Below are 25,841 nucleotides of genomic sequence, written 5' to 3'. Positions count from 1 at the left end.
CGGCTGCCGTGTAGACTAACCACTTACTTACAGATGAGGGCAGTGCACCTATACGCAGTTACGGGAAGGGACTAGCTGAAGGCCTCTTGGCCTGGACCAGAGTCGGCGTCTCCACTGCCCTCCTCCAGGCTCCTTTCTCTCTCGCAGGGGAGCTCTCCGATCTGTCTCTCTGGTGGAGAGGTCACCAGAGGCGCTCCGAATACTCCGGGGGCTAGCTGGCGCTGTTACCAGCACATTCCCAGTCACCCTGGAGGCTCTGCTGGGGCACCTCGCGGCTGTCACACTTCTTCCTCGTCCTGGAGCTTGTTCTCTTCCCCAGTAAAGATTAGTGACCTCGTCTCAGTACTGGGGAGTGTCAGGCCTAGGCCCCAAGGTCAGCCCAAGCCCTCTGACTCGTGTCCGGTTTCGAAAGGCGTCACCGATCTTTAGACAAGAGCATCCGGTGTGCTTGGTCTTCGTGTAAGAACTAGCTGCTCAGAAATGTTCACCTCCCCCAAGGGCGTTTGGAAGGAAATTAGTTGAGGCAAGTGGTGATTATGAGGGGAAGAGAAGAGATCGCAGTGAAGAATTTCCTCTGTTCTCTTGGAGCAGAAAATCTGCCCGAAATGTAACTTTCTCAATGACCACATCCTTGGCCCTCTGCCCTTCTAATTAAATTCCCGATGTATACATGGATATTTCATTTAATGAACAGCTGGTAAAATTGGATCCTCGCTCCGCAGAGGTTTACCGAAGCACTTCGATGTCCCGTGTGATTGAATAGGAAGATTTAACCCTGGAATACAAAAAGAGAAATTAACTCTAAGCGAGCTGCTCATCATCAGAGGCCTTCTAATCTACGTTCTCCCTGGCCTGCGTGGTGACCAGTCTCTTCTTCCCATCAAGTTACTTCCGGTTTTCTTTTACCCCTTTTTGTTGTCCCCCCTCATGAAGCAACACCCAGTGTGCTTTCTGCTTTTCAAAGCTATTTCTCGAACCCTGAGATCAGCTCTCACCGTCATGGGGCTTCCAGTTTAGTGGCAGGTAGAGGGCAGACCTTGAAGAAGTTGAACGTGTAAATGCATGTTTACTCACAGGTTTGGGAGGTGCGGAAAGAAAAAATAATAATGTTCTATGGGAGAAAAATCACAGAGGAACCCTAAGTAACAAGGGCAGGAGGAGAAGACCTCCCTGAGGACGCAGCATTGCATTGAGACTCAGAGGATGAGGATGGAGCAGGAGCGAGGCGGGGCGAATGTGGAGCAGTCAGATGGCACGGGACATGGCGTCGCTGACCCCGACATGCCACAGAGCACCGGGGGTCTTGGTAAACCGCGGGTGCTGTGTTAGGGGACTGGCGCTCGGGCATCTGACCCTGATCACCTGGGGTCTTGGTGAACTGCGGGCGCGGTGTCAGGGGACTGGCCTCGGCATTGCTGCTGCTGCTGCTGCTGCTGCTGCCTACAGGCCACATCTGGAGTAGCGATGGAGTCAGACGAGGGCGGGCAACGCTTTTCTACAGTCGGAGAGCAAACATTTAGACTTTGCTCTCAGACGTGTTGGATGCAGCCACTCCGCCGTGCAGCTGCAGGGAGACACAGCCGTGGGTGAGCGTGGCTGTTTTCCAGTGAAACTACTTCCCAAACAGCCTCCGGCAGGACAAAGAGGCCGTCGCTCACTGACTCCTGGTGTAGGGTTAGGCGGGTTGGTCCTCGCCATCGGCTGCACGCTAGCATCACCAAGGTTTCCAAAGCCAGTCACAGGCTCCTGCCTCAGATCAGCAAACTCGGGATCTCCGGGGCTGGGGCTGGGCCGGGGCGGGCGAGTGAAAGAGCTCCCATTGGATGCGGAGGTGCCGCCTGGTCAGAGCCCTCTTGCACCTTAATCTCCGTTACAGCCCTGCCCTCCCGTCGCCCTCGGAGACAGAGACAGCATGTGACTCCACCTTGTTTTAATTCTGAGGAACCTCTGTTGACCAGCAGCCTTCAGGGGAGGAGCAGGACACACAGGGAGTGTGCAGCTGCAGTCCCGCTCTGATACCAGGGTGTTAGAGTCTGGGCAGGGGATACGGTATTGCGACCTTAGACACAGACGAGGAGAACGAAAAGCAGACAGTGCACCATGCAGGCTGTCATGAGGCCCGGGCAGGTAGGACCCTGTGCAGGCCGTGACAAGGCCCGGGCAGGTAGGGCCCTGTGCAGGCCGTGACGAGGCCCGGGCAGGTGACAGCACCGTGCAGGCCGTGATGAGGCCCGGGCAGGTGAGGGCAGAAATGCCGTGACTGCCCTACTGAGCTGCTTTCTGTTCCCCATGTGGGCAAGCCTCCCCTTCCCTCCGGGCCTCTGCAGACAGGTGCCAAACGCCCTGCCTTGATGTGGTCCCTGCTGCTTTAGAATCACTTCTGTAATTCCTGCTTCTCCTTTGGGTCTCAGCGTAGCCATCCATTCCCGGGACTTCTTCCCTGGCCCCATGCTCAGGGGAAAGGCCCTGCTGGGGGCATCTCTCTGGCCCTTAGCAAGGCTGTCCTTCAAATCTGGGTCTCTTCTCTTCTTTTTCTCTCTCTTTTTTCTGCTTTTTGTTTTTGTTTTTAAATTTTGCCAGAGGGTGCATGCACTCACTGGAGAGAGACAGGGAGAGAAGGGAAGTAAGGAAGCACCCAATGGGGCATGTAATCCCTTCTCCATTTCTCCATCCTTTGGAGATTTGGGGCAGGCATGAACGTTTCTCGAGCTGCCTGTGTGTGACTCGAACCGCTCGGTCAGCCGAGGGGACCCAGCTGCCTTCGCCGCCACAGCATGGGCTGCCCCACGTTTCTCTGTTGACCCAGACTCAGCCTGGAGTTCAGGAGGGTCGTGACCTCGGCTCGTGGTCATTTTCCCCAACCCCTGCTACAGAGCAGGGCCGCGGTCAGTCCTGGAGGACAGCATGGTTCGGCTCAGTCCCCCTGCCCGACAAAGGGCAGCACAGTGGTTTAGAGAGGCATTTCTCGAAGCATGGGCCCAGACCCGCCATTAGCCTCACCTGGGACATGGTCAGAAATGCAAATCCTTGGGCCCACCCAGCTCTGGTGGCCCCGAGTCTCTGGGGGCGCAGCTCGCCATCTGTCTCAGCTAGCCCTCCTGGAGATTCAGAAGCCCACTCCAGTATGGGACCACAGGTTAGGGTATGTCGGAGTCAGACTGCTAGTTTCAAATCTGGCTCTGTTGCTTAAAATTTTTTCTTGGTTCTGGGGAATTTGCATCATCTTTCTTTTTACAAAAAATATTTAGGTTTGTGCCTTAAGGCACGTGCATTCGCCGGGGAGAAAGAGAGAGACAGAGACAGTAAGAGGGAAAGGGAGAAATCATGCCCTAAGGGGGGTGGGGAGAAGGGAGTAGCCATGCCTCAATCCCTTCTCCATTCTCCCCCCAGGATCTTGGGCATGCATACATTTTTGCCCAGTGTGATTTTCAAGCCACCGAGTCCAGGACTCCAACTGGTTGGTCATGTGGGAGTCCAGTGACATAACCACTGTGCCATCTGCTGGTCCTACATCATCTTTAACTACTTCAGCATTCTCATCTATAAAAATGGAGTTGATGGGACCAGCATATGGCATAATGGTTACGTTGCTGGACTCCCATACATGATTGACCATGGGTTTGAGTCCCGGACCAGGTGACTTCAAACTCACACACACACACACACACACACACACACACACACAGTCCCAAGAAGAAAGGAATTGTGACATGGCTATTCCCCCCTCGGGGGTGTGTGCGTGTGTGATTTCTTGCTTTCTGTCTCTCTGTCTCCCTGGTGAGTGTCCATACCCTATAGCAAAAATCTCTCTTAAGGAAATAATAGTATGTACTTCCATTGGACTAAATGAGATAAACCCCATGAAGCTTTAACACAGCATGTGCTGAAAGTAAGCGCTCAAAATAGGTTAAATGTTAGTATTATCAGCTGTGCAGCTGTGGGAGAAGGCATTAGCTTTCCAAGTATTACTTCCATTATGTTTGAAACAAGAATAGACCCTGCCTCACGGGGGTAGGAAGTCTAACGACCAGATCAGGGTGCCTGACCATTGGCTAAGCCGTGGTGCCCAGGTATCTGGTCAAGAATCAGTCTGGAGGTTCTTGTGAAAGCATGTTTTAGATTGGATTAATATTCACGACGATGTTGAGTAAAGCAAATGGCCCTTCACAGTATGGATAGGCTTTGTCCAATCAGTCAAAAGCCTTAAGAAAAAAGAAGTGGATTAGTCGACTCCACCTCTGTTAACTAACAGTTTCGTAACTCTGGCAAGCTACTCACCCCATGACTCAATCTCGTCTATAAAATGGGTCTAGTGATTATTAACACACGGGGCTACTGAGGGGATCACTGTGGCCCTTCGAACGATGGCTACACAGAAGTGCTCAACACTGGCCCTTCTTATTACTTAGTCGAAGATGCCATGTACCCACCCGAGAGAGCCAGGGGTCTTCCCCTGTACTGACTGCTCAACGCAAGGCCAGAAGTTTTCCAAAGGAACCCGTTACTTGAGCTAATAGGGAAAATCCATGCAGCTTCAAAATGCTACTTTACATGAGACTCTCTTCATTTACCTCTTGTTTGTCCATGACCAAAACGTAGGAGGTCAACAACTAGCAGATATTTGACGGCCTGCTCTGGGCCTCACTGATGGGCGAGTAAAGAGGGCATCTAGCCCCTCCTCCCTCCACTCTAAGCCAGGCCTGCTTCGCATTGAGCTGCAGTGAACAAATATTTTGTTAGTGACCAAACTTATTTCATTACCTCTCTGGTGCTCCTGGGAATTGCTGGACAGATTTCAGACTAGCTGATGTCATGGCTGGCTTTTGTGAAGTGTGTCAGTATGGCTGTCTCTTTGTCATTTTGGCCATGGACTAAAGAACTTGGAGATATAGAGCCTTTATTCAGACTTAATGGGATCAGATGTCAAAGCATAAATTCACAGCAGTTAATACCCACTCATTGAGAAAAAAGAGAACTTAAACCATTTAAAGTAAAAACTAATTGCAACCATGGGCCCTCTGTCGCATTCTAACACGGTAAATGAAACGACTACCTGCGTGACTGGGTATCGTGCAGTTTTGCCTCGAGGAGAGCAATATGATGTAGTGGGGAAAGCTCCGCACTCAGGTCGCCAGGGCTGACCTGGGGAAGCGGTCACCCTGCCAAACCTCGTAGCTGCCTTTGTAGAAAGGGGATAGTAACCCTTCCTGGTTCACGGGGGCGCTATCAGAAGCCGGGATCAGAAGTCGGGAGACAGTGCCTCTGAAGGGACTCAGAAAGGTGCAAAATCTTGCGTTTCAGCAGAACCTGCACCCGTGTGTACACGCTAAATCCTGAACAGGTGAACAGGACGGACTTAGGACGGAGGGCGAATAAAGGTCCCCCGCAGGGCGGGCCTCTCACAAGCTGCCCGTGGCAGAGACAGCGGCAGTGGTGAGAATAACGGCTGACATTTATTTACTACCCACGGGAAGTTCATGCTGAGGCAGCCCTTTACACACAGGGGTCTTCAGAAAGCTCATGGAAAATGTCTATTACAAAAATACTATGTATCGATTTCTTTTTTGGTGGCCCTTAAATAGACTCTACTTTAATTCCATTTTCCCCAATCTTTTCAAAGTCCCCTTATATATCAATTTATATTAGTTTATAAAATATTGTTATTATTTCTTTTAAGAAGTTTTTGCCTTAGGGTACGTGTGCTTGTCAGAGAGATAGAGAGAGAGAGAGAGAGACAGTGAGACGGAAAGTGAGAAATCACCACCCCAGAGGGGATGGCCACACTGCAGTCCCTTCTCCTCCATTCTCCTCCTAGGATCATGGGCATGTACACTTATGTGCCCTGGTGTGATTTTCAAGGCACTGGGTCTGGGACTTGAACCACAGCTGTTCAGGTGGGAATCCAGCCACATAGCTGCTCCACCATCTGCTGGCCCCAGGCTCGATGTCATTAGCTACCCAGTCATGCAGCCTTGAGGCCCCAGAATCAGGATTTCAATCAGGCTGTCTGATGCCAAAACTGAACAACTGGGCTACGCAGTCCTACAGTGTGATCCTAGTGCAGCTGGCATGTGACACCTCAGTGTGGGGTGTTGTAAAGTCGTTTTCAGGGATAGATTCCTCCTGGGCCTTGGGAATTGGTCCCGCTTGCCCCCTGTCCCACTCACAGTTTATCTCTACCATTCCATGTTATCATACCATCATGGGATTGGAGCCTGCCCTGGTGGGGCGACACTTGCTACTATAGCAGATCTATCTAAAACTGTTTGCTGGTTCACATAGTGGCACAGGAAATGATTCCTGACGTAGCCGAAGTGGACGGGTAAGCACACCTGTGGGACAGCCCCCCTCCACACAGCCGTCCAGATCCCCAAGCTGAGTGTAGCCCTGTCAGCCACTAGGGTAGCCCTGTCACCAGTGTAGCCCTGTCACTAGAGTAGACCTGTCACCTTGCACCTTGGGCAAGAGGTCACCTCTACTTCAGCCCAACAGAAGGGAAGGCAGAGAATGAGTGCCCGTGGGAGATTTCCAGCTTGCCTCCCACTGGCTAAAAATGCAGCTTATCGGCTGCTGGGAAATCTAGTCCCCGCTGGCAGCTGTGCCTCGGTGACACCTTCACTGTAGAAGAGGCCGCGCCATTAATTTGTGACCAGCTAAAAGAGTTTGCCACGCGGGTCACGATGACGCGTAGGCAGTTTTTCAGTGTTGACATTTGATTTCTTTTCGTTCTTTAATTGGGTCCTGTAGGAAGCCACAGAGAGGTGTGGACCTGGGAGAGTCTTTTTGGTCAAGACAGTCTGTGCTCCCTGTTTTCCGCGCACTGATAGGAACGCGCCGCTGCTGCCAGTCGCAGGGCGGGTTTCCCGGCAGCTGCTCCCAAGGCGCTCTCGGTGACTCAGTTGGCTTGGCTTAATCACCTCGTTATTTTCTTTCTTATAACAGTATATTAATAATTAATAAAAACGCTGTTGTCTGCATTGGGGGGCTCAGATACACAGAGCGGGATTAACACTAGCCCTCAGTTCCTGGCATGCCCTCATCCTCCGGTCCTTGGAAGAAGTTCTACTTATGTATTTGCTTATGTTATTTTTAGCACACACAAAAATAATAAACTGTGAGCCTCCTTTCTTATGGGGGCTGGGATTTCAGCATTATTATGTCTATAATGCGTCTCCCCAGCCCCGAGCCCTGCTTCCACACCCTGTGTAACCACATTGGCTTGTTTTTCTATAGGGCATGTGCGCTCACTGGAGACAATGAAATTGAGGGAGGGAGTGAGAAAGCACGCCCCAGGGGGAATGGCCACTCCATAGTCCCTTCTCCTCCATTCTCCTGTTAGGATTTTGTGCACACAGGCACACATGCCTGGTGTTTTTCAAGCCACTGGGTCCAGGATTCAAACCTCACAGTTGGCCATATGTAATTCAGCTGTTTTAGCCACCGCTCCACTGGCTGGCCCACCATGCCAGATCTTATGTTTTATCACCACAGACTCCTTTTTTTAATAGACTTTATTTTTAGAGCATTTTTGTTTTCATTTTCATTTTTAATTTTTTTAGAGAGATTTTTTGCTATAGGGTGTATGTGCTCACAGAAAGAGACAGTAAGTGAGAAATAACCCTCTGGGAGGGGATGACCATACCACAATCCCTTCTCCTCCACTCTCCTCTCAGGATTTTGGGCATGCACATGTGGCCAGCATGAGTTTTAAGTCATCGGGTCCGGGACTTGAACAGTGATTGACCAGGTGGGAGTCCAGCAACATAACCACTATGCCATCTATGCTAGTCTCACCTTTAGAGCAGTTTTAAGATCACATCAAACTTGAACTGAAAGTAAAAAGATTTCCCATGTACTCCCTTTCCTACACACATTCATAGCCTACCTTGTTATCAGTACCTCCCATCAGAGTGGAACGTACTTAGGGATGAACCTACGGGCACTGGCACATCGGTATCACACAGTTCATAGTTCACACTGGGCTCTCTCTTGGTGTTAGACATCCTATGGCTTCGAACATGTTTAGAATGACACGTGTCCACCATTATAGCATCAGAGTGGGTCCACTGCCCTACAGATCCCCACGTTCTTCCTCTTTACCCCTCTCCTCCATAACCACTGGCAACCACTGGTCTTTTCACCGTCTCTGTAATTTTGTTTTGCATTTTCTAGAATGTCACATAGTTGGAATCATATAGCACCTAGCCATTTCAGACTGACTGTTTGTTTTCACTTAGCAATAAACATTTAAGTTTCCTTCATAATTTTTCTTGGCTTGAACGCGCATTTCTTTTTACTGCCAAATAATATTCCATCCCTTTGCTCCGCCGTTCTTTCTTTATCCACCCATGCACTGGACATGTCGGTTGCTCCTAAGTTTTGGCAATTATGAATAAAGCTGCTGTAAACACCCATGCACTGGTTTTCGTACGGGCCTGTTTTCAATTCATTTGGGTAAACACTGAAAAGCTGATTGCTGGGTCTTCTGGTAGTAATATATTTAGTTTCATAAGAAACTGCCAACCTGTCTTCCACAATGGGGGGGGCATTTTTCACTCTCACCAGTGACAAATGAACGTTCCTCCGCTCCACACCTTGGCTGGCACTTAATGTTGCCAGTGTTCTGGGTTTTGGCCATTCTGATAGTCATGTGATGGTATTTTATTGTTTTAATTTGCATTTCCCAGGACACGATGTGGAGCATGTTTTTATATGCTTTATTGTCATTCATTTAGTTTCTTTGATGGTGTGTCTGTTACGGTTTTTAGCCCATTTTTAATTGGATTGTTTGTTGTCTCATTGTTGAGTTTAAGCGTTCTTTGTATATTTTTAGATAACAGTCCATTATCAGAAATGTCTTCTGCAAATATTTTCTCCTAATCTTTGGTTTGTCTTTTAATTCTCTTAACAGTATCTTTTGCAGAGTAGAATATTTTAATTTTAGGTAAGTCGAGTACCAGTTCACTTAATCTTGTCAACTCATTCTTTCATGGATCATTCGTCTAGTGTCATATCTAAAACGTCACCACTAAACCCAAGGTAATCCATATTTTCCCTACTCCGTCTTCTGGGAACTTTGTCGTTCTGCCATTGCATTGAGGTCCATGATCGATCTGAAGTTACTTTTTGTGAAGCATGTAAAGCATGTGTTTACATTTCTTTTTAATTTGCCAGAGGGCACAGGTACTCTCTAGAGAGAGGGGGGAATTGAGAGAGCACCCCCATAGGACGTGGCCTCACCCCAGTACCTTCTCTTCCATTTCTCCCTCCCGTCAGGATTTTGGGCACAGGCTCATTCACTAAGTGTCTTTCAAGAGGCTGGACCAGGACTCAAACTGCAGTGGACCATGTGGGATGAAGCCACCTTCCCCACCACCCTACTAGCAGGTCCTTTTCTTCTGCTTTTGGGCATGTGAATGTCTTATTGTTGCAGCAGCATTTGTCCAAGAGTCAGCCTTTGCTTCCCTGTGCTGCTTTCCCCCGTCACAGACCCGCTGACTGTACCCATGTGGGTCTGTTCTGGGCTCTCTGTTCCGTTTCCCTGATCCACTGTCTGTCCCCCGACCAGCAGCACACTGGTTACCATGGCTTTTAGAAAATCTCAAAGTCAGAGAACATCAGTTCTCCCGCCTTGAGCTTCTTCAACCTTGTGTTGACTATTCTGGAACTTTTGCTCTCCTTGTAAACTTTAGAGTCAGTTTGTCAATTTCCACAACATCACATGCTTGGGTTTTAATTTGTGTTTTATTAAGTCCATATATCAAGTTGTCAAGAACTGATATCTTAATGGGATTGAGTCTATCCATAAACATGGAACCTCTTTTCATTCATTGAGTTCTTTGATTCTTTTCATCAGAACTTTGTCGTTTTTCTCAGATAGATCTTGTGCATTTCTTGATACTTTAATAGTGAGAAAACCATTAAGTTAAATATTAATGCTAAGTATTTCATTTTGGGCATGCTAACATAAATGGTATTTTGTGATTTTGTTTGTTTGTTTTAATTTGTCATAGGGCACATATGCACCCCAGAGAGAGAGAAAGTGAGAAAGCATCCCAGTAGGGGGATGGTCATGTCTCCGTCCCTTCTCCACCTCATAATAAAATATGGATGAATCTTATCACCATAGGCACACTGCAAGTGCTGTGTGTTTTGTTTTCTCCACCATCATTGATTTGGTATTTTTGTGTGTGTTGCGTGCCAAGGATTACCTTGAAGCATTTTTGCAAAGGTTCCAGTCTCACTTTGAATATTTTTCCTTCTACCTTTTGACTTTTTTTTTTTGGAGAGATTTTTGCTCTAGGATGCTTGTGCTCACCAGAAAGAAAGAGACAGACAAAGAGACAGAAAGCTAGAAATCACCCCCAGGGTGGACGGCCACACTGCAATCCCTTCTTCTCCATGCTCCCCTCGGGACCTTGGGCACACGTGCATACACACCTGGCGTGAGTTTAAGCCAACGGGTCCGGGACTCGAGCTATAGTTGACTACATGGGAGTCCAGCAACATAGCTATTACGCCAAATGCTGGCCCTGCTACCTTTCGACTTCTAAGGAATACAATGACTTGAAGAAGGGAAACAGAAGACATCAGAAGTTAAATAAGCAGACAACCATTCACCTTTTAAAATTTTTATTGTGTGTTTATTTCATGGTGAGGGGGAGTACTCCCATAGTCTACACTGCAGTCTTCCCCAGGATCAGGGGCTGCACACCTGGTGCACACAGGACAACCCAGGAGCCGAGCTACAGTCTTCCATGTGGCTTCCAGGGCCACAGAACAGGCTGCTGTGCTGCTGAAATGCACCATTTATCTTTAACGCCGTGGCAAAGACCCAAGGTTGTTTCCTACAGTGAAGCAGCAAATAATTAATTGCCCTTCTTCTGAAGAAAGATAAAATTAGTGCTCAGAGAGGATGGATCATACATGCCTCATTTTAAAGGAAAGAAATTTCATTTATCTTAATTCTGCTGAAGTCTCTTTTATATCTCTTCTGAGTGCTTAAAACTTGTGTTCGAAGACATGGCCCGGGGTTATGAGCTGACTTTTATGAAGAAGTCTCCCTGAAATCACTGGTTCTTAATAGCCTCAAGAGAGACGTTGCACAAGTTCTAAACATTCTGGGTTTGAGGCCAAGGTGCTGGTGGCTGTGTTCCTTTTGCAGCTGTAGTTTAAATTAGAACCACTCTAGTTTACAGCAATTCCGAATTTTAAACAGGCACATAACTTCCAAGAGAGATTAATCAGCGTCAGCTCACTTGACTCAGAGTGAATGGAGTGCAACAGATTTCAGATTTGAGACGCACCTCCGAGTGTTTCTGTAATGAAAGGCAGTCATTCTCACCGTTGTTATGTAAGGTGGAGTACACTCAGTTTAAACTTTATGTTGATGACTTTAGATAAATGTCTCCGTTTATATGCCTTCAGGCGACCGGATCTTTTTAGATGTAAGTGTGAAAACTGTGGACACTTTCCGCACTAGAACAGCACACAGATTATAGGCACTTCACTCACGTTTTGATGTGGAAAAGCAAGCTTCCTCTCCCACGCGCGAACATGGAGGTTAAGCCTCATGACCATCCTACCACACACGACCACCCTGCGTGCTCACACCCCAGGGCGCGTGAGCACCTCAGGAAGCACTGACACGTGTGGCCTCACAGCATGCAACGTCTTAGATGCCATTCGAAGACGCGTCCAGGTGCGAACCCAGAGAGCATCGTTTTCACTGTACCATCTGCATGGCCAGACGCTGCGTGCCCTGGGGGACGATTCCGGCCTCAGCGAACCCTTGCTTCTCTCTCCGGGGGCTGGACCTTTTCCGGTCCTGTTTTCTTCCCATCTTGACTGCTAACACCTTAATACTCACCCTGTGGGCTCTTCACAAAGCATTCGTCTTTTCCTCAGACCCCTAAAGACTGCAACCATTCACGAAGCTCATAATAGAGACAGAGGAGAAGGGAGGAGTATAAAGCCCTGGTTTTAAAGAGCACAAATAAAACGCATGAAAACAAGCACCGATATCTTCCTCTACTTAGGAAAAAACAGAATAAAGAAGCCAGAAAATATTTTGTGTTTACAACGCTGGGTTTACGCTGCAGGGTAACCGAGTTTTAAGTGACGTTTTGGAGTCAGACGGACATGAGTGCGTCTCGCTGTGGCCCGTTTTTCCCGGTGTACCGTGTCAGCTGCTTACTTGCTCCTGTGGAATTCCGCTTCCTGGTCTACACAGGAGTAGTAGGACCTGCTGCTAGTGCTGTCGGTATCAGACGGGACGATGGACAGGGAGCTGAAAGCACAGGGCCCCGTACAAAACAAAGGCTTAATGGCAGACAGGATTTTATTTATTCATTCATTTGTATGTTTTGCCAGTGTTCTCTGAACAGAGAGAGACAGAGAGAGAGGGAAAGTGAGAAGTCACCCTCCAGGGGGGATGGCAGTGCCAAAATCCCTTCTCTTCCATTGTCTTCTTCCAGTGCCAAAATCCTTTCTCTTCCATTGTCTTCTTGGGATTTGGGGCATACATTCAAGCCACCAGGTCCGGGACTCAAACCACAGAGTCGGCCATGTGGGATCCATGCCACCTGCAGGCCCCTAGCATTTATTGTTTATTGTTACGCATATTAACGAGAAGTTTTCACCAGTAGTATGACTTGGTTTTCATTTTGGGTTATCCGATCGGACACTTAGTTCCTCTAAAAGGAAAGAGCCCTTCCATGGCGCACTCTGGGGTAGTGGGGACACCGCTCGGGGAAGCTGGACCCCACGTGGCGACCCAGAGTCAAAGCCCCAGCTGAGTCACCCCGAAAAACGAACAGGTCCGTGCATGAGCGCCCAGGCCTGAGAGGCTGGACGGGAGGGGGGTGTGCCAGCCTGGCGAGACCCTGTGGAGGGCACTCCTTTCTCTCCCCTCTCTCTCGCAACCTATCATCAATAAAGAAAAGTGTTTTAAAAGAACAGCCCCTTCCAGCTCACTGATGACCGCAGGTAGGTCTCGTACGTTGACTGACAGCCCAGAAGTTTGAATTATGTCACTTTTGGAGGGCTGTGACAGAGACACAGATGGCAGAGTGTCAGAGGGACATGGGGTAGGTGAGAGGATAGGGACGGGGTTCCTCACGGTGAAGGGGTGGCACTTTAAGCACTAGGGGCTCGCCTGGTGACAGGTACAGCTGTGTACAGTACTGCAAGTGTGCGTGAGAGCAGCGAATCAGGTCCCAGGACACTGGTTTATTCGCGGAGCAAAAAACAGATGAATTCATTTTTTTGTGCAGTGGGTAAAAAAAGTGAATGAATGAATAATCCCAATCTGCTTCATTAAAATATGTACTTTTTATATTTTTTACAACCTCATTCCGTGAAATGGACATTGCAAGGTGGCTGGAATATCTGGGGTAAACTGAGACTGAAGCCTTCGCCTCGCGCAGTTCTGGGTAGCTGGGGGTGAAGTGGCAGCAGTCGAGCTCCCCATTCTGAGAAGCCAGACATCGTATGGGATATGGAGATTCAACTTTTTCATGTTTTCTGTCCCATTCAGAGGGAGTGGTTACCTCTCTAATTAGAGGAGAGGAGAGACAGGGAAGTCTGTCTATAACTGGACATGCGTACCGTGGAGAGACGAAGCGCAAGCAGGCGGTGTTCCGGCCACGAGCCCTGAGTCGTCTGTGCACGCGTGCCCAGAGGGGACTCCCGGGGCAGGGGGGTGATTCGCAGGACTGCGTCCCAGATGGGATCGAGAATGCCTTTGGTCACTTCATGTTTCCGCAGGATCCGGAGGCCAGCAGGACTCCTATGACTGCACATGGCGGCAGCTCGTCTCTCTCAAAGGACCTCACAGATCAGAAGGGCGGTGACCTCAGAAATCCCGCACCCCTCTGGCATTCCACTTATTATGTAAGTTTTCTGGGCTTTTGTATGTGTGAGTCTTGGTTCCCAAATAATATCCACAAGTGCTTCAGATGTGAATATTTTTGCCCTTTCCGATCTCAGGTTGGAGATCTCTTCGGGTTGCAGTATGAAAATGCTGTGGATTTTGTTCCTCATACTAGTCTGTTCTCAAGGTTCTGTGACCCAGGATTCTGGTAAGGAAAGAAAAATGGAAAGATTTCTTTTCCTTAATCTTTCTCATAGAAAATAGATACTGTATTAGCTTCACCTGCTTGAAAATTAGGAGTTCGATTTCACTTTGTTTTGACTTTGGCTGCAGTGACAGTGGAGGTGGTAGGTCAGTTTCTTTTGGAAGTTGCCCTGTGTTCCTTTGAAGATATTTGTTTCTGGACCAGGTCCCTTGTTAATGATGGAAGACGAGAAAGCCGTCATTTGCCCTCAGTTTCAAGCCCTTTCAGGTCTCCTGGGAGGTTACATGGAAATCCTGTCCATTAATATTAGATTCAGGGCCTAAAAAATGTAGAATATCTCTTTCTAATTAATTTGTGCCAAAGGTTGTCTTGGTTAGATTCCACATTTCACTCTAACTTAAGCTTTGTCTGCTTATTGTGAAGATGTGGGAGGAAGCCCCATAGCTGCTATCTACTGTCTGTCATCACTCTGTGTCCAGTGGACTTAAAGGCAGAATCAGGCCCAATATGTGCAATTCTACAGTTTTACATTGGGGGATGCTGGATTCCCGTAGTGGTCAATTCCTGCCCAGGGCCACCTATGCTGGCTTCACCTCTTCCTCGAGGACTCTGACCTCAGAAGCAAGTTTAGTGAAGAGGTCAGCTAGACTTGGTCCTACGAATGTCTTTCCGTCGCGTCTCACTGAGTCTTACTGACGCTCCTTAGGGAAGGTGATGATTCTTCCAGTCAGTTCATGGCTCAGACGTCGTGAAGGCCCTTGTCAGAGCCAGTCTGCCTCGTGCCCCAGGTTCTGCATTTCCTTTGCCCGTACAAGACAGGCGTTTCTTCCTGAAGAGCGAAGACCGGGCCCTGTCAAGCCGTCCCAAGCCAAGCTGTCCTGATTAGGGCTCGCGGACTGTCCCCACACAGGTTTCAGGGTTCTTAGAGGGAGGTGTTGTCCTCCCTTACTTACTTCTTCCCCTGAGATGCTGCTCACTACCTGATCGTGAAAGGGATCTCAGACCGATTGGAATTAAGATATCTAAAAGACAAGAAAGGGATCAGCCGATGGTGTGGACGATAGGATGGCTGGATCCACATGGACAGCGGCACAGTTCAAAGTGCAGACACAGCAGCTTGAAAATCATGCCAGGCACATGTGCACGCGTGCCCCAAGTCCCAAGAGAATGGAGGAGAAGGCATTGTGGCATGGTCATCCCCCTCCTGCGGGGGGGTGGTGGCTTCTCACTTTTCCTCTCTCTGTCTCTGTCTCTTTCTGGTGAGCACAAATGTATAGCAAAAACAAAACAAAACAGATTAATTAAAAATGTTTAAACAACATGAAAATTATTTTTCTATACTATGCTTTGATCAGACTATTGGGAAGGGAATGGAGTAACACACGGGATGCCCAAGCCGGTTTCCTAGCAATTGTAGAAAGGGAAAGATGGGAGTTATTCTAATGTGAGAGTGGGCCTTTAGCTATTGCAGATCGTCGGAACCTCAGAGTGAAAGAGGCACCTCAGGTGTTTTCTAGTTGAACCCACTTATTTAAAGGAGAGGACGCGGAAGCTCCTCTGCATGGGATGGTCGGCCACTGTTCACAGAGTCGGCCATGACACGTCAGGGCCTAATGCTCGCTCAGCTATGCCGTATTTTCTTAGACCCACACACTCACGTACTTTCTTCCCTCCTTGGACAAGAAATGGATCTTAAGAGACGACAATGGAGGTTCTGAGTCCAATTCGCCAGGCCGCTAGTAAGCAACGTTTAGGGCTAGAACACAGACATTCTGCGTCACATAAAATGTCATGTTTTGTACCTAGTGTAGAATCTAGCGTTGAATGAAGATTTCAAAGTTTAGAAAAGTATCGCGTTACTATATAAAAATTCTATTTTTCATGGAAGCTGAAACCGTCATCCCTTTTCTAACCTCTGTTTGTGGTTTTGTAGGCCCGCAGTACGCAGATGTCGTGTTTCTGGTGGACAGCTCTGACCACCTGGGAGTGAAGTCCTTCCCGTTTGTGAAAACCTTCATCACCAGGATGATCAGCAGTCTCCCCATAGAGGCCAGCAAGTACCGGGTGGCCCTGGCCCGGTACAGCGACAAGCTCTACCACGAATTCCACCTGAACACCTTCAAGAGCAGGAACCCCATGCTGAACCACCTCAAGAAGAACTTCGGGTTCATTGGCGGGTCCCTGCGGGTCGGAAACGCCCTCCGGGAGGCACATGGCACCTACTTCTCTGCGCCTGCCAATGGGAGAGACAAGAAGCTGTTCCCCCCAGTCCTGGTGGTCCTGGCTTCCGCGGAGTCCGAGGACGATGTGGAAGAGGCTGCAAAGGCCCTGCGGAAAGACGGGGTGAAAATCGTCTCCGTGGGGATCCAGAAAGCGCCTGAGGAAAACCTGAGGGCCATGGCCACGGCTCAGTTTCACTACAGCCTTCGGACGGCCAGAGACCTGAGCACGTTTTCCCAGAACATGACCCAGATCCTCGGGGAGGTGACGCGGCACCGGGAGGGAGCCGCCGACGATATTCTTGTTGAAGGTGGGCTTAGGATGCACGTATAGAACGGTGATCAAAACTTCTGAAAAACCAATCTAAGGAAAGGATTGGAGCTCTGAACATGCCTGTCAGCAAAATGAGCTGCATTTTCAGATTTGCTCAAGAAAGCCCAATGATGGTGCCCATTTCAAATCCAGTGAGCCCCAGAAAGGTTGATTTTCCATATCACACTCACCCGTCCTTCACCACTCGTGGGCTCCCTCTGCCACTAAGCGTTCCTCGAGCTCCCTCCCCAGGTGCTGGGCGCTGTGCGGTTTTATTACAGGGGCTCCTAAGGATCTTGACTCCCCAAACCACGTAAGGTAACCATAGGCTACTGGAGGTAGAAGCAGCTCGCGGGAGACCGAGCCGCATCTCTACATAGAGAAGGGTGCAGGCATCCTTGGGGTGGCTCAGCCTGGCCTGGGTCAGGCTGTAATTGGACCCTGGAGGTAGGTCAGGTCTCCAGGTTCCCAGGGCACACCGTCCGAGCCCCTCCCTGCCTCCCTCCCTGCTGCTCTGCTCTGATTTAGCCTCCGGTCTGCTGTCCCGGCCTGTCCTCTGTACCGCTCCGTAACAAGAATGGCCAAGAGTTTAGGGACGTCATTCAGGGGGCAGGACGCTGCCAGTAACAAACAAGTGGCTCACAGTGTACCTGTCCCACGGGCCGTCCAGGAAGCTCACACCTCGTGGCTAAATTAGTTTGAACGAGATGTCACGTGTGCTTATGACTGATAAAAGAGAATGCTTCTCTCGTGGTAACCCCTGACAATAGGATTCTTACTCCTAGCCTTTTTGCCAAGTAAAGTACAGCTAAATGACGTTCGGTCGCTTCCCATCACCACCCCGGGGCGTATCTGGATTAAACTGCTGGTCATAAGGGCGATGCTCCGTGACTTTAATGCGATGGCAGTCGCTCCCGTGCACTGAGTGAAGTGCGTGCCAGGCCCATGCTAGGTCCATGATCTGTTTCCTGTAACAACTCTAGACAAATACCCTACCTGACGTTTACAGATGAGGACCCGAGGCTGGGGTCCAGTTTAGCTGAGATCCGGTGTGAGCTTCGCAATGGCTTTGTATACCTCCTTTCTCCCAGTGTAGACCCAGCTGGTAACTGCCCTCCCCCCAGGGCCGCGCAGAGCCCAGCCTCCAGCTGACGCCATGCCCCTTTTTCGCCCACAGTCTGCCAGGGCCCCTCTGTGGCCGACGTCGTGTTCCTGCTGGATGTGTCCATCAACGGTAGCCAGGAGAACTTCGACTACCTCAAAGAGTTCCTGGAAGAAAGCATTTCTGCCCTGGACATAAAGGAGCATTGCATGAGGGTCGGCCTCGTGGCCTACAGCAACGTGACGAAGGTGATCAGCCCGCTGAGCGGGGGCAGGAACAAGTCGGAGGTCCTCCTGCACGTGCAGAGCCTGGCTCCCCAGGCCGGGGACGCCCACACGGGCGCTGCGCTCAGGAAGGTCAGGAAGGAGGTGTTCAGCGCCAAGAACGGCAGCAGGAAGAACCAGGGGGTGCCCCAGATCGCTGTGCTCGTGACCCACAGGGCCTCTGAGGACAACGTGACCAAGGCAGCCGCGAGCCTGCGGCGAGAGGGCGTGACCATCTTCACCATGGGCATCGAGGGGGCCAGCGACACCCAGCTGGAAAAGATCGCGTCTCACCCCGCCGAGCAGTACGTCTCCAAGCTGAAGACGTTCTCGGACCTGGCCGCTCACAACCAGACCTTCCTGAAGAAGCTGCGGAACCAGATCACACACACGGTCTCCGTGGTCCCAGAACGCACCGAGACGCTCAAGTCCGGTAAAGTCTCCTGAGAGGGGAAGACTCTCTCTCACCTCTGTGTAGCACGTGTGTCCCCCAGCTCCAGAACGTGGGCAGGCATGTGTGCGTGTGCAGTGGGGAGGGGGGTACATTGCTGATTTTCTTCTTTAGCTTAAAGATATGAAGTCCAATTTGAGAGGAAAAAAGCTACTGAGTGTCAGCTTGGAGAGGGGATCTCCTTTACTTCGTCTTCTGAGCCACGTCAAATAACCCCTCGTGCTACTTCCTGCTGTTCTCTCTGCTCGGCCTCTCGCACTCCCATCCTCTCCCCTTCCTTCTCTAGTCTGTCTGCATTTCTTCTTATCACCCCCAAATTCCAACTTAGAAAATGAAAGGAAAGTATGAATTGCATGAAGGACAGAGTAATTCATTTATTAGGAAGTATGATGTTAGTATTCATGAGTTTAGGGAGACACTGGGCATGTTTTTAACTTTTATTTTTATTTATGTATGTGTTTTACATTTTTGCCATAGGGCACATGCACTCACAGGAGAGGAACAGAGACAGGGAAAGTGAGAAATCACCCCCTAAGAAGATGGCCACATTCCAGCCCCTTCTCCTCCTGGGATTCTGGGCATGCACACACATGCGCCCGGGTGGTTTTCAAGTCACTGGGTCTGGGACTTGAATGATGGTTGGCCACGTGAGAATCCAGTGTCTCAACCTCCATGACAATTTTTAAAATCTATTTTATGTGTACACACGTATGCTATGTAAATAGTCTGGTTATGCCTCTACATATGTGTGCATATACATGCCAACATTTCCCACAAATATATGTAACATATTGACTCTAAAATGTCATTGTCTTACATACATAAAGTCACGGGCAATATCCCGAGTTTAGCTAACCAACCAAGAATGGATGGGGAGAAAACAATGCGGTCAAGATTTTGAGAGTCCGGGGCCAGCCCTGTTTCCTAGCGGTTACAGGAGCCAGATCCCACACAGCTGACCATGGCTTGAATCCTGACCCTGATGACTTGAAAAAGACACCTGGTGCACATTCGTGGATGCCCGAACTCTTGACAGGAGGAGAAGGGAAGCAGGAGGGGTTACTGTGTGGCCTCACCCTTCAGGAAGGGCTCTCCTCCTCTCTCTCGGTCTGCCTCTGTCGCTCCACCTCTCTCTTGCAAACACACCCACCCTTGGCAACAGAAAAGACTGTGTACATGTCCACAACGTGCACTTAAACCCCTCCCCTATTCACGACACACTGTTTGCCTTTTGGCTAAGCAGTTATTTACCCATGGAAGGAGTGGCATAAAGAGCAGCTTCTGGTTTCTCTGATCTTTCACTGAACCAGATGTACCCTGGTTGGTGGCAGAGAGTCAGGGTGCTAAGTGAGGGACATGGTCCTGGACCCTCCGAAGCCATGCACCTGACCAGCGACGCTGAGCGTCCTGTTCTAAGCTGGTAAAGCATGTCTTCTAAGCCTAGAAGTCCTTGCCATTTTTCTGTCTGAAGAGATTTGTGTGTCCTGTCCTTCTGCCTGCCCCGCTTTCTTCCTCGCACTTCCGTGGAAGGCCACGCTCAGCTCTGTCCCTCCCTAGGTTGTGTGGACACCGAGGAAGCGGACATCTACCTCCTCATCGATGGCTCCGGGCACACCCAGGCCACAGACTTCCAAGAAATGAAGACCTTCCTGGCAGACGTGGTGGGCATGTTCGACATCGCGCCCCACAAGGTGCGGGTCGGGGCCGTGCAGTACGCCGACAGCGGGGACTTGGAATTTGAGATCAGTAAATATTCCAACAAGCAGGACCTGGGCAAGGCCATCGAGAACATCAGGCAGATGGGTGGCGGCACGAACACGGGCGCGGCCCTGAACTTCACGCTGAGCCTGCTGCAGAGAGCAAGGCAGCAGCGAGGAAAGCAAGTGCCGTGCCACCTGGTCGTCCTGACCAGCGGCGTGTCCAGAGACAGCGTCGTGGAGCCCGCACGCAGGCTGAGGGCGCAGCACGTCCGTGTCCACGCTATTGGGGTCAAGGAGGCCAACCAGACGCAGCTGCGAGAGATGGCCGGCGAGGAGAGGAGGGTGCGCTACGTGCATGACTTCGACGCGCTGAAGGACATCAGAAACCAGGTCGTTCAGGAGATCTGCGCTGAGGAAGGTAAGAGGAGCAGGCGCCTCCCCTTCGGCTCCCGGTCTCCGATGGCCCTCCTGCAGCATCCGACGTTGCCGGTTTGGAGACACCGCCTAAATTTCTAAGCTGACATTTATTGGCTTGTGTAACTGTGCATGTTTTTCAGAACATAGCTAGGAATCTATTAGGGTGTCGTTCCAATTAATGTCGAGCAGAAGAAAGGTATCAGGAGGAATTCTCCCAAATAAATACTACTTAGTTTCTTTCCACAGGTCCCTGCCATGAGGAATGTATAATTGGGGACCAGCAGTTAGCGTAATGGCTATGTCGCTGGACTCGCATGTTGTCAACTGTGGTTCGAGTCCCGGACCCGGTGGCTTAAACTCATGCCAGGCATATGTGTGCATGCATGCCCAAGATCTCGAGAGGAGAATGGAGGAGAAGGGATTGCGGCGTGGCCATCTCCCCTCGGGGGTGATTTCTCGCTTTCTGTCTCTCCGTCTCTCTCTGTCTTTCTGGCGAGTGCACGCGCCCTACAGTGAAAATCTCTCAAAAAAAAAGAAAAATGTATGATTGGACACAATACTTGTGATATGGTCACAGGACATCAGATTTTAAGGAGTACTTAAATTTACTTTTATTATGCTTTCATATCATCTTTTTACTTATTTATTTGGGGGGGGGGGGGGTTTTTGCTATAGGGCCTTTAAGGAGTACTTAAATTTACTTTTATTATACTTTCATATCATCTTTTTACTTATTTATTTTTTGGGGGGGAGGTTTTTGCTATAGGGCGTGTGCGCTCACCAGTCGGACAGCGAGAGACAGAGAAGAAAGTGGGAAATCACCCCCGGGGAGATGGCCACACCACAATCCCTTCTCCTCCATTCTCCTCTAGGGATCTTGGGCACACACACACACATGTCTGGCATGAGTTTAAGCCACCGGGACTCAAACCACAGTCGACTACATGGGAGTCCAGCAACATAGCCATTATGCTAACTGCTGGTCCCTCCTATAATCTTTTAATGCTCATCAGTGGTTTCAACTAGCCTGACTTTGCCCTGGTGGGGATACTTGTCCAGAGACGTTTCTGATTGTCCTAACTGGGAGAGCTGAGGCAGACACTGCTGAAATCCGCCAGTGGCCGGCACTGCACAGACGGTCCAGCCCGTAACGGTGGCGGAGCAGGGGCTGAGAAACCCCGCGTTGCTGGGCTCGACGGCAGCGCAGGACTGAAACGCCGTGTGCTGCAAGGCCGACGCATCAGGAGGCTCCTGAGCACGCCCGGCTCACTCGCCGCGGTTGGGCCTGGCTAAGGCTGGGGTAGATTGCAGTATCAGGGCCTTGATGGGCATATCCAGCTCTCTGTGCCTTTCTCTCTGTCTCTCTCATTCATGAGAGACATAAACACAAGAAAAACCCTAAATGATAAAGTAAATTGCTAAACAGCCAACAAGCTGTTTCGCTGTCTGCCTTTGTGCTGTGCTTACCTGTTAGCCGTCCTCACCAAGCGCTCGCTGCATGCACAGCTTAGGGACTTCCTGTCCCCCTGATGTCTCACGTGTGCCAACTCGAGTAAACATCCAGTGTCTCCCTCGCAGCCTGCAAGGAGATGAGGGCCGACATCATGTTCCTGGTGGACAGCTCCGGCAGCATAGGGCTCGAGAACTTCAGCAAAATGAAGACATTCATGAAGAACCTGGTGAGCAAATCTCAGGTCGGAGCAGATCGGGTGCAGGTCGGCGTCGTCCAGTTCAGCCACATCAACCAAGAGGAGTTTCAGCTCGACCGATTTCTGTCCCAGGGGGAGGTCTCCGCCGCCATCGACCGCATGGCTCACATTGGAGAGACCACCCTGACCGGCAGTGCTCTGACCTTCATGTCCCAGTACTTCCGCCCCGCCAAGGGGGCCCGGCCCAACGTCAAGAAGTTCCTCATCCTCATCACGGACGGCGAGGCCCAGGACGTAGTCAAGGAGCCCGCGGCAGCCCTCCGGCAGGAAGGCGTAATCATCTACTCTGTAGGCGTGTTCGGCTCCAACGTCACCCAGCTGGAGGAGATCAGCGGGAGGCCAGAGATGGTGTTCTACGTGGAGAACTTTGACATTCTGCAGCACATCGAAGACGATCTCGTTTTTGGAATATGCAGCCCCCGTGAAGGTAGGCGTGGGTACTTTCTCTAGGTGTCTACGTTAGTCATTGTCCTTGATTAAGTAGAGCTCTCTTGGGGCATTGTAAGATTTCGTATTTGACTGTGGTGTTTATTCAAGGGGCTCTGACCTGTCGTGTTAGAGGGTAAGGAACGGCTTTTTCTCATTTGCAGACGCAGAGCTGTGGTTTAATGACCCTCTATTTAAGGAAAATGACACCTGCCGGGTCCGGGTTAAACTACCTAGGAGCAGTAGGGTCTGAGGTGGGAGTGATTTATGGAGGAGGTGATTTCAGTTGCAGAGGGAAGGACGCAGGCAGGGAACAGAAAGGAGCTGAGCAAGGCACCGTCCTAGCCGGAGCCGCTGCAGTCTGACCTCGGGGCCATTGGAGATGAGCTCCAGGAGACGGTCTGACCTGGGTGGAGGGGCTCCACGTCCTGGAACCTCACCCCAGGCTCCGTGCGGGCTGCCGGGCAGGCAAAGTGGTCTCTTGGCTTGACGTCTACTGCACGTGGATTGTTGTCGTGGGGTTTTTAATCCTGTTTTTTTATTTCTAGAGAAGAGAACAGTATTTGTATCCAATGAGATGTTTGTGAAAACACTGCTGCTTATTCAATCTTACAAAGCAGGAATAATAGTAGGGGCCTTAGACTACAATGCTTTAAAGGGGATAAATGGCCTATTCCCACCCTCTCCCCATGAAACTGCAGAATGATGGGCATGATGAAACAAACAGAAGTTCAGCAAACGTAAGAGGTGATTGATCCAGGGACCCGTCGGGCTTAAAGACAGAGGCGCCCTGAAAACCCTCACGAAGGAGATGGGGCGTGATCGTTTAAAGGAGAAGAGGAGCATTGTTTTCTTAGATAACGGCTCTGTCCAGCTCCCGCAGGCTCGGTGGTCAGCTTGTAGAAAGGGGAACACACCTGGTTTGTACTCCCTGGAAATCCCACCCAGGGCAAATACGAGCTCCCTGAGCAGTTTCCACATTGAGCAGTCTCCCCCAGCCCTCTGCCTCACCCGAGCGTGCTTACGGGCAGAGACCAGCGGGACACCCTTCCTTCGCGAGTGGGGCCAGGTTTATAGCTCTATGCGTGTGGCCTCTGTGAGTGGAAAGTGCTGGCTTTCGGGTCTTCAGCAGCCCTAGACAGAGCCAGCGGAGGACACCGGGCGAGCCCCTGGGTGGCACATCCCGAGAATGGATGAGCTAACGTTTGGACCACACCTTTCTAAGGCTTCTCTAGAGAACTAGGACCGCACAGCTAATGGCTTGTGACCCCACTTCTCCAGACTGGACGAGTTCGAGTCCGGAGCCCTGCATCCTCCGAGAAACATGCTACATGCATTTCATGTTAGCTAGGTCTTCCCTGCTCTCCTTTCCTGGCGTCTTGACCTCAGGGTTAAAAGTCAGTCAGTGCATCGTGCTAGGACCGCTGACTCGGGCCAAGGGAGAGATGGGCACGGCAATGCAAACGGCGTTTCCAGAAAGTCCGGAAGGGATAGCATGTGACCCTGAAAAATCGCCATCGCAGAACCGTGAACAAACCCAGTGCTGACAAGTTCACTTTCACTCGGTCACTTCCCCAGTGTTTATCTTAAGAATAAAATCTTAAGAGCCCTGTGGCTTTAAAAAAAAAAAAGACAAATTTCTGTAAGTGAAAGCACATGTTGAAGGAACAATTTATACAAGAGAATTTACACAGAATCGTAATTTAAAAAATTGCTATGGGCTCACGCCCTTGCCAGAGAGACAGAGAGAGAAGGAATGAGAAGGCGCCCCGGGGGAGGGCCACGCCGCAGTCCCCTCTCCCTCACTGTCCTCTCGGGAATGTTGGCACACTCGCACACGCACCTGGCAGGATTTCAATCCAGCAGACCCGGGACTCAAACCACACAACTGGCCATGTGAGACCCAGTCACGTTAACCCCCACAACACCAGCTAGCCCCCAAAACTGTGATTTACGCATCTTTTTCAGTCCAGAGCTTTTGAAATTGTGTTCCAGCTGACCCTGTGGGTGTCATTTCCCCTCCCTCTCCCTCAGAGGGTCTCGCTGCCCGCCTGCCCTGTCCCGAACTCGCTGTATGAACTCGGCTGTGAGCCCGCAGTGTGGATTGTCTGGTGGCCCGGGCGTTGACACCCTAGCACACAGCCTGGTCCCATCAGAGAAAGCGGCCCTCGGAGGAAAGCTTCGGGGACCCCGTGGTGGCAGAGCTGATCTCATGGCGTTCCCATTCCGCTCTCTTCTAGAATGCAAACGGATCGAAGTCCTGGACGTGGTGTTTGTCATCGACAGCTCGGGCAGCATTGACCACGAGGAGTACACTACCATGAAGGATTTCATGATCGGCTTAGTCAAGAAAGCTGATGTCGGCAGGAACCAGGTCCGCTTCGGGGCCCTCAAGTACGCCGATGACCCAGAGGTGCTGTTCTACCTGGATGACCTCGGCACCAAGTCAGAGGTCATCTCGGTGCTCCAGAACGACCAGCCCATGGGGGGCAACACCTACACGGCGGAGGCCCTCGGCTTCTCAGACCACATGTTCACCGAGGCCCGGGGCAGCCGCCTGCACAGGGGGGTGCCCCAGGTCCTCATTGTGATCACCGACGGGGAGTCCCACGATGCCGAGAAGCTCAACGCCACGGCCAAGGCCTTGCGGGACAAGGGCATTCTGGTCCTGGCCGTGGGGATCGCTGGTGCCAACCAGGTGGAGCTGCTGGCCATGGCAGGATCGAGGGACAAGTACTTCTTCGTGGAGACCTTCGGAGGCCTGAAGGGGATATTTTCAAATGTGTCAGACAGTGTCTGTAACTCCTCGAAAGTAGGTATGGTTTGACAGTGAAGTCTTCCTTAACTATCATCGCAGGGCCCGGTGAGGGAGGGAACCGCGGCCACAGCCCTCGGGAGCAGCTGTTCAGTGGGCTTCCCACAGTGCAGGCCCTGGGCTAGAAAGACCTCGAGGGCATTTCATTCAGCCTCCTCGCCCGCCCGAGAGAGACAGAGAGAGAGAGACCTCCCCCATCTTCCACTCCCTTCATCCTAAACTCGCAACGATGAGGAAGTCATCACTTTTGAACAAGCTTTATTTATTAGAACACGAATTAGCTTGCATGTTTTCCACCCCCTGGTTTCCTCCTACTCAGTAAGAAACCACATTTTCCTCCGAAGAACC

At 50.5% G+C, this 25,841-nt stretch overlaps 1 protein-coding gene across 1 annotated transcript in view; it reads left to right on the top strand.

The window, feature by feature from the left end:
* Positions 1 to 14,020: 14,020 nt before the first annotated feature.
* COL6A6 (collagen type VI alpha 6 chain) overlaps positions 14,021 to 25,841 on the top strand; it is a 115,865-nt gene continuing 104,044 nt past the window's right edge. Inside the window, exons 1-6 of the mRNA XM_006158514.3 lie at positions 14,021 to 14,081; positions 16,012 to 16,608; positions 17,788 to 18,408; positions 19,984 to 20,544; positions 22,122 to 22,679; positions 24,919 to 25,494. Of these exons, the coding sequence (XP_006158576.1) occupies positions 14,021 to 14,081; positions 16,012 to 16,608; positions 17,788 to 18,408; positions 19,984 to 20,544; positions 22,122 to 22,679; positions 24,919 to 25,494 (2,974 nt within the window). The remainder of the gene's footprint in view (positions 14,082 to 16,011; positions 16,609 to 17,787; positions 18,409 to 19,983; positions 20,545 to 22,121; positions 22,680 to 24,918; positions 25,495 to 25,841) is intronic.

Source organism: Tupaia chinensis, unplaced genomic scaffold (assembly GCF_000334495.1).
Source record: "Tupaia chinensis unplaced genomic scaffold, TupChi_1.0 Scaffold000601_1, whole genome shotgun sequence".
NCBI classification, from domain to species: domain Eukaryota; kingdom Metazoa; phylum Chordata; class Mammalia; order Scandentia; family Tupaiidae; genus Tupaia; species Tupaia belangeri.
Note: the sequence above shows the minus strand (reverse complement) of the source record. Positions and strands in the feature narration are given on the sequence as shown.